An 8714-nucleotide genomic window follows, 5' to 3' on the forward strand; every position below is an offset into this window, starting at 1 on the left:
AATGGTTCTTAATGGATTATTTCTTCTGTATGCTGTTTGCTTAGTTTTTTTACATTTTCTTTTGCCTCCTGCATGACTCGGCTTCACTCAGCTGTTGTGCACAAATTATAGGTTTCCAACATTAATGGAAGTTCATGGTGTTTATAAATGTCCTTCTTTCCAAGGGAAGGAAAGGACAAAAATATGATTTTTGAGTCCTGACAGACAAGCCTTCAAACCTTTTCTAAAGCAAATTTTAATTAGAGTATTCCACTGGAAAGCATTCTTTTTTACTTCAAAATACAGAAATGTCATCATGATGATGAGTTTGATCATGGTGTTACTAAATAATTATTTGCTATCGTAATTTGTTTAATAAAAACAAAAATAGTGTTCTGCAAATATTTTAAAGCAAACCCACTCCTATCTCCTCTTTACATTTTAACATGAAAATACTTTGCTGTATGTCAAGAAAAACTATAGAATGCAGGGAAGTATTCTGAGGTGAACAGTTATGCTTGTTTTATTTTACTGCAATGATAATTTCGTAAGTTAAATGGATTTGGCTTACCTGGATGCCCTTCAGTCCACACAGGAAGTAGCTATGCCACTGAGGTTTGGTTTTGTTAATCTGAATGTTATTAACACTAGTACTGAAATCCCTGCAAAAACAGAAAAACCTTAAGGCTTTAATTTCTACTGAATTTAAGTTTGAAAAAACATGGCTTGTTACTGCCACCTGCTGATGGACAAAAACAGGTCGATGTTTTCCAGTGCAATGTGTTTTGTTTTGTGGTTTTTTTAACAGATATTCTTTATTAATAAAGTCTATAAGGTTATTTTAGATGAAAGCATAAGAATTCTTGCTGAAGTATAGAGAATTTACTAGATAAATCCAGAAATTAGGCTGTCTTGGACATCCTTAATTAAGGCAGCATGCCTTCCACCACATACGTGTATGCCATCTCCATATCTTAGAGAAGTAAAAATCTAAATAATCATATCTGTCAAACCTTGAATACAGGGAGATAAACTTCAGGCTCTCTGGTAATTCCTGCTCAGGAATTCCTCTTCATCACCTTTGCTCTGAATGGCACTTCACTAAAACAGGCCTAATGCTGCAGAATTGTATTATGGATGTTACGAGGTGTAATGAAAATTATTTAGTTTAAATAATTTTTCTGTTTCCTCCGGGATAATTCCTACTCCACCCTCCTTTCAAAACAATAAAAATAGTAAGCTTGAATGTTCTTTAAGAAACTACTGCTAGAGATAGGTGCTGTCAAAATGGGCATGGAATGACACACAGAGCCTCAGAGGAGTGGGCATCAGTCCCCAAGAGGTGTTGAGAAGTCTTGACTCTGGACACCCACCAGCTGTGTGTCCCTGACGCCATTACAGCAGGTGCCCAACACTGAAACAGGAAAGGCACCGAGAGTGTCAAAAAATCCAACAAAACATATTCCAAAGTCACAGGCTAAGCTGTGCTTTTTAAGGCAAGGTCTGCCAAACAACATGAACAGACAGATGAATTTCCTGGAAATATTTAGGTTTAATGGGAATAAAACCACTTTCAAGAAATTATACTGCTGGAAAAGTAGGCAGATCAATATAAGAACTTTCCAGCAGTATCAAATAAAATAAAAATAAAATTAAAAATTGGGAAAAAGATACCCATGAAATAATAATAATATTCTGATATTGTCTGTTCCAGCCTTTCTGTTTTAAAGAATGCTTGGGAAAGAGTGCTGCTCTCCATGACTAGACATAAGCATTCCATTTTTTCTGTGTAATTACAAGAGGTAAGATTTTTGAGTAGAGTGGCTGAGGCATTTTTTACTGCTCAAATAGTAAATAATCCTTATGTTTGGGAGACCAATTTGGCTCTTTCTCACAGAACATCATTTTCATGTCAATCCATTGGTTTATCTGTTTGAGTCCTCTGTACAAATACTCCGATTAAAAAAAAAAACAAACACCAAAAAACAACAAAACTTTCAGGCCATGAGATGGAAACTGATTGGTAATTACCATCCTCTGGTACTTCTGAAAGCATTTGGAGAAGCACAATGTCAGATATTCTCTGTATACACACATCTCAATTACAAAGATGTTATGTGAAGAGGAGGTATCAGGAACTTCAAAAGGCTGTGAGTACTGAATACCATTTTAGCCCTAATAACATAAAAGGTGTCAGATCAGTTGAGACGGTTTATGATGAAAAAAAAAAATAGGTGGTTTTTCTAGCAACCTGTTCTATTGTTCCTAAAAGCTAACATGAACTATCAGGGTGGAAGCTACAGAACTGTTACACATTTTACCAGTTCACAAAACAAGAATTAAATAGGAAATACTGATTCTATGGAGGTTTATGGTTAGTCCTTGTTCACCAAGGCCTATATATGTGCATTCACCACAGGCATAAATCTACCAGTGTAACAGGCTGGGAAAGAAAGACATACTGTCACCAGTTTTGTTTGTGGTGTAACATTCAAAGTGTTGAAAAATATTTCTTTGTTATGAAATTATGGGCATGTTTCAGCTTTGTTTTTTAAGCAACAGTGCCTCAACAAACCCAAGATGTTAATGCTGTATTCTGAGACCTCTTCTTGGTTTATGGTTTACAGCATATGATTTCAAACTGAAACCAGGGCAGATGTAGAAATAGAGTGATGGTGTGTTTGGATTCAAAGGCTCTAATTCTAGATTTGACAGGAACTCTATATACCTTAGGAGAAGGCCATTTCAATTGTGATATGATATGGCAAAGCTCGAAGACCAAGTAAAAATGTTTACCTTGCAATTACTGCTTTATTTATTGTCCCTTATAACAACTACTCCTAATCAAAGCTACTCTAAATCTGAAACTATTGCCTCTTGCAGAACGGTTTTGCAGTACAGCTTAAGCCCTGTTGGGAGGCTGCTGCTGAAGAAAGGGAAAGGTCCCATGCACATCTTTCATTCCTTTCACCCCTGCTCAGCCCTGCTTGTTACCCCAAGTCAGCTTTAGTGCTGAGTGCTTGGCAATTCACTAAAATGACAGAAAATTAACCAAGCAAAAAAGGGGGAAATAGTGCACTTTACCTTAAGATCAAACAAGTACCACACCTGCCAAAAGGCAGAGGATGGACTGATGTTAGAAGCAGGGACTGGGGGAGTCAGGGTAAAAGAAGCACCATCACCTTCTGGCAGTGGCAAATTCTTAATTCAGCCCAGCTATAATGTGAAAACATACTCCAGAGTGAGCAAAAAATCTGTGACTATTTATATTTACCATGTCACAGGCAGCAGCTCAGAACATGTTTTTATAACAAACTGAGCTTTAAGCAGGAATATGTGCTCAAATAGTTCCCACTTTTGGCAGTTTGTTCCTGACCCTGTGCTGCCACACACTGTGCTTTCAGGGATTAATTTACCATTGGCTTAAATAATAAAAATGGCTTAAATAATAAAACTAAGCTTGTGCTGATTCTGGTTTTTGCAAAATGTCCACAAAAGCTCATGTGGATGAGTGACCTGATTTGAACTGCCATGCAACTACACAAATATCAGTTTGTTAAAAGGAGGCAGAACAACGTGGCTACAGTTGAAAAGAATGGCAGGATTATTTCCCTATGTTCAGCACTTGTGAGACCATAGCTGGAATACTGCATCCAGTTGTGGGGTTTCCCAATACATGAAAGGCAGTGGTGAACTGCAGGGAGTCCAGCACAAGGCCATCAGGATGTTTACAAGGATCTCCAAAGGTCCTTTCCAACCTAAACTGGTCTACAATTCTGTGAAAAAGCAGCTGTGGAGGAAGTAGGAGAGAGAGAATACAGATTTTTTGAGCCAGGATTGTTGCTAAAGTCGGATTGTTGTGTTGTGAAAACACAGCCCCAGGTCCTCCAGAGCAGGGGAGTGTTGGCTCACCTATGCAATAATCAATTACAAAACATTTCACTCCCTTCTCCAGGAGAAACTGAAGTGCTGCCAATTATGGGGATTATATCAAGACAGAATGAGCTAAAAGAAAGGAAGACAGAATTGCACCTTCAGAAGGATTGAAAAATCAGAGGCCTTACAAGAGAGAGATGAACAAACAGGTGGGAGACAGCAGCTGCAAATCTGTTGTTCTAAAGTAATACACAGCACGGAGCCAGTCAGTGGGATTCCATCTGCTGATAGGATTTGTTTTACACAGTTGCACTCTGTATTGCAGTTGAAGTTTGTCAGATCTCTGAAAAGGTAACCTGTATTGCAACTGCATGAAGAGGTTCATAAGAATTGGTGAATAAACAAGCAATTACTTACAAGTATGAAGAATTAGTGTTTGCCAATTGCACAACTTGAGTTTGTACAGGTTCTGCTGCAATCAGGATATCTTGTTCTATAGCCATGGGGAGCACAGCATAACCACAGTAGTCTATATGTTCTCCTGTCAAAGGAATGGACAAGGAACATATTTTGGAGTAGTTTGGAATAGCAGTAACAGGGTTCAGTGTTGTTTACTGTATGAGACTTGAAGTTTGGGGTGCATTTCCTCCATTTCATATTACTCCACACAAAATTTCTTCTTCAGTGATTTTATCTATTGCACCCATTTATAAATATTCTTGTTTTAACACTGGCTTAAAAAAATTAGAAAAAACCACCATGCAGATTATTGTCCAGCAATGAGAACAGCCACATTATTTGTACACCGTCTTGTGAATATTATTTCTGGACATTTTTCCAAGAATATAATAATTATGTTTAAATAATCAATACAGTTGCATACAACATGTCCTCTCTCTTGGGAATAATTCACTGTTAGCATATGCTGTCTATTTAAGCTATGTCATATGTTCTCACAACACTGACATAAAAATTAATTCATTGTACAACAGACTGATTTTTAAAGCTCTGTTTTACAGGATCTTTTTACTTACAATGTCTTCAAATGCATAGGGATACTTCATAAATATACAAGAAACTGAGCTCCAGGGAGAGCAAAATCCTAACATGGATAAAGAAATCTCAAAAATAACGCTGCCACAGAAATGTAAGTAAGTCCTACATAAAAAATAGTTGTGTCTCTCCAGTCTGCCAATGAATCACATCAACTATTCTCAGTTCTATGGACACACCTCTACGGAAGAGAACAGAAGCAGAAATGATGGTAGAATCATTTCATGCTTTACCACATGCATTGCTGTGTGGCTGGCTGTATTTGGTAACTTAAATGATAATGGAAGAGAAAATATACACTAATTTAATTTGTGGATGCACTATCCATAAACTACTTCAGATTTCCAAAGTCTCTCAAAAAATGGTATTCAACCATAAGCTGAAAAGTTACTCCAGTTTTCAAAACCATCACCACTGTCTATAAATATTGTTTCCAAAACTAATATGGACGTGCAGTTGTTTATAACAAGTTGTAGTAAAAGCTACTAAAGTATATATGATTTCCCATTTATCACAAAAAACTTCTCTGAGAAAAAAATTAAATTAAGACCAGCATTATTTCCATTCTGTGTTTTAAACTACTAAATAAAGTAAAATAACAGAAGGCTAATTTTCTCCTTTACCGATTAAGTTCACTCGTCCTGGTGCACGAGCATAAAACTTGGGAGCCGATCCATATTTTGATATAAACATTTCCTTCAGCTTCTGCAATCTGAAAAGCAGGTTAGAAATACTATAGTTAGAAAGGTTAGGAAGACTCTATTTGCATATAAGGCAGGAATTTTCAATGTTTCTTGAAGTAAATTCAATTCAACTATCTAAAGTATGTGGAGTTTTCTCTGATGCATCAGGGGAGACATTAAACTGCTTATTTCTGCTCTTCACATAACATTGTGACAAAGAAGACCATTTAGAATATTCTAATTAATAAGAAATATGTATATTCACTTGATAAGGATCAGCAGGGGCCTTATTTTATTTAAATTCTCTGTCTAGGGTGTGTCTAGAGAGAAGCAGGAAAGGCAGTTGCCTGGGATAACAAAATACCATGGCCCCCACCCACCTCTTCTATGGCACAGCTCTGAAGAAGTGTCTGCCATTGAGGAGGAATCTGGCAGCGCGGACCAACAGCTCATTTGTGGCACTGGGATTTGTCCCACACCCAGAGACACTCCCTTCAAAGTCAAATCTGACCACCCCACGTCTGAGCAAATTAATTTTCTTCTGAGTTTTGATTTTTATCAATTTCCACATTAGTCACTACCCCATCTCTGTGCAAATGCATAGACAGAGAACTGAAATTCCAAACCTCAGATTATTCCTGCGATTTAGACAGTATTTAGTCCACAGGATTACAGTGCCAGTTCCCAGGAAATTCTTCAAGCTTTCCATTTGGAGGTGCTAGATGTGCTACTGAAAGTTTAATGCGAAGAAACTTTGGCATTCTGCTTTATTTCCTTAAACTGTAAAGGTGTGTTTGCCAAGTTGGGTTACTTTAATGTGCCATGCAGGACGTTGAATAAACAAAGGCAGAGAACAGATGAAACCATTATCTTAGTGTAGCACAGGAAATCTGATAGTAATTCACTTCAAAACTACCTTAAAGCAAAATTTTGGTGTACTAACAAAAATGCAGTAACAGGAACCCTGATAAGGTATCTACATTTAGTCTAAAACTAGAACTGGAAGCCTAGTTAATGCAAAGTGGAAGAAGACAGCAATGAGAAACAGATGTTACCAAATTCACAATTATTTAGTTTGTACTTCTTTGTAAAGGCTGTGTTACTGTCTAATTACATATATTCAAATGTTTTGTAAGACTTCTTTAAATGGAAAGCTACAAAATATCATTTGTTGTGATTTTCTTTAACAGATTATTCAGTACTTTTCCATCTTGGTACCCAGTAACAACGCTGTATTAGGTATTAGGTCCCTCCTTCTTATAATCTCCCCTAGTATTGACTGGTATATCGCTCTTCCAATTAGCAGAAGCAATTTCTGCCATTTCACTGTACAATCCCTTCTCTAGATCATATTAATAAATTTTATAGTCCATGGGGGAATCTCTTGGCAGAATTCTAGGTGTTAACTTTATTCCTTTTTGTGTCAGTGTTTAGAATGCTGCTTTGTTGCACAGATATTTTTATAGTAGTGTTGGTACTGAGAGACTAACAACAAACAAAGCAGTCATGGGGGCATGTTTATCTAAGTGTTGATTGATCTCTTTTTTTAATGTGGGTTTTACAAGCAGGCCTGATGAAAGGCTATTTACAGGCTCTGGCCTTGATGTTGCAACACGCACACTGCATTTTAAGCACCTACATCAAAAAAGAAGATTGTCAGATGCGTTAAGCAAAGGCATCCCCACAACTTCACACACCCAAGCCTGGAAGTGCTGGACTTGTCCTTTCCGTGTGCCTTACAGTGCAAGTATATGCAGGTAAATGAAGTTTAAAGGGTGACTCTTCTGCGGTGCTAATGCAGTTAAAAAGGTTGGTTTATGTGTGTTCTGCCTCCACACCGAGCACGGCTCCGTGGAGAGTGAGCATGTCGTGGCACCTGCCACGGCAGTGCAAACGCAGGGCCGGGCCTGCGCTGTGCCAGGGATTTTATAGCAAAAAGAAAGTAACGCCAAAATTCGGGGGAAAAAAAGGTAGGAGGAAAGCTGAATGAATGAATGAATGAATGATCGCCCCTGCTGACCCAGCAGCACCCAGGGCCACGCGTGATGCGAGGGCCACGCGTGATGCGAGTGCCACGCTGCCCGTGCAACAAGAAACCAAAACCCCGAGAGCCAAAATCCCCTCGCACCTCACACTAGGGCGCGATGAGGGGCCGGCCCGCCTGCCCTCCCACCTCCCGCACACCGCCCACCCGCCCCGGGATAAGCGGCGGCGGGGCCGGGGAGCGACCCACCCACCTGGGCTGCTCCACCAGCTGGACCGGGAGGGCGGCGGGGCCGTCCCCTGCCATGGCGGCTCCAGCAGCACGGCAGTCACGGGGCCCGCACACGCCGCGTCCTTCCGGGCGGCAGCGCCGGCGGCCCGGCCCCAAACCGGCCTCAGCCCAGCCCGGCCCGCCCCGCCGGCGGCGCTCGGCCCTGGGCACCCCGCGGCCCCTCGCCCACCGCAGCCCAGGCGGGACGGGAAAGCTGCTGCCACGTGCCAAGGAAGTGTTTAGGGTTTTTTCCCCCCCCTGCATTCCTGCCGGTTCTCCGGCAAAACGCACTTGCAATGAAAACAATAAACGGGCAGTGCCGTCCCCTCCGGCGTCGTTCTTTCCCTTTGTTTTTCCTGGTGTGGGGTTCTGCCAGCTCCCCTCCCAACAAGCCACCTCACAGCTCCTGCTACCCCTCGGATTACTGGCTGCAGATACTCTGGGGAACTGAGACTTTCAAAAGTGTTTCCAGGTTCACTTGCTCAGTGTTACTGTGCATTTTGTTGTATATCTTTGGTTTGGTCTGTATCTTCTGGCCCTTCATATCCCACTCATGGAGCTTTTCAGGACTGAAGAAAGCACAGTAACTGAAATTTCACTGCAGGTTTTCTGAGGTGAAACTTTTTTCTCCCTCTTAGTATGGTGGCAGAAAACAGAGTTTTTAGAAGACGTAACACTAGCTCTAAGAAAAAAAAAAAAAAAAAAAAAGACTGTCAGAAACCAGATGCATCTAGAAGCCTGTGAGAACCCCAGGCCTTGTGGAGATGGGGAGGCAGAGCTGGTCTGTCAGGCATTTTGCATCGCTCAGTTGAAGGCGGAGGCAGAAATTAATGTGCAAAAATCTTTATAAAGCCATTGCTTTGCAAGGC

General features: G+C 40.4%; 1 protein-coding gene across 3 annotated transcripts in view; it reads right to left on the reverse strand.

The window, feature by feature from the left end:
• GALK2 (galactokinase 2) overlaps nucleotides 1–7918 on the reverse strand; it is a 45468-nt gene extending 37550 nt beyond the window's left edge. For 2 of the 3 annotated variants that reach the window (XM_027888945.1, XM_027888944.1), the window contains exons 1-4: nucleotides 7829–7918; nucleotides 5532–5620; nucleotides 4273–4396; nucleotides 551–641 (exon numbers count right to left, since the gene is read on the reverse strand). In XM_027888945.1, the coding sequence (XP_027744746.1) occupies nucleotides 551–641; nucleotides 4273–4396; nucleotides 5532–5620; nucleotides 7829–7881 (357 nt within the window). In that variant the 5' untranslated portion in view covers nucleotides 7882–7918. Of the gene's footprint in view, nucleotides 1–550; nucleotides 642–4272; nucleotides 4397–4889; nucleotides 4958–5531; nucleotides 5624–7828 lie in introns of those variants that run through there. The other variant, XM_027888946.1, reaches the window with a different exon arrangement.
• Nucleotides 7919–8714: the final 796 nt, after the last annotated feature.

Source organism: Empidonax traillii, unplaced genomic scaffold, assembly GCF_003031625.1.
Source record: "Empidonax traillii isolate 1590-97213 ecotype Southwest subspecies unplaced genomic scaffold, ASM303162v1 scaffold248:size1534464, whole genome shotgun sequence".
In the NCBI taxonomy this organism is placed as follows: Eukaryota; Metazoa; Chordata; class Aves; order Passeriformes; family Tyrannidae; genus Empidonax; species Empidonax traillii.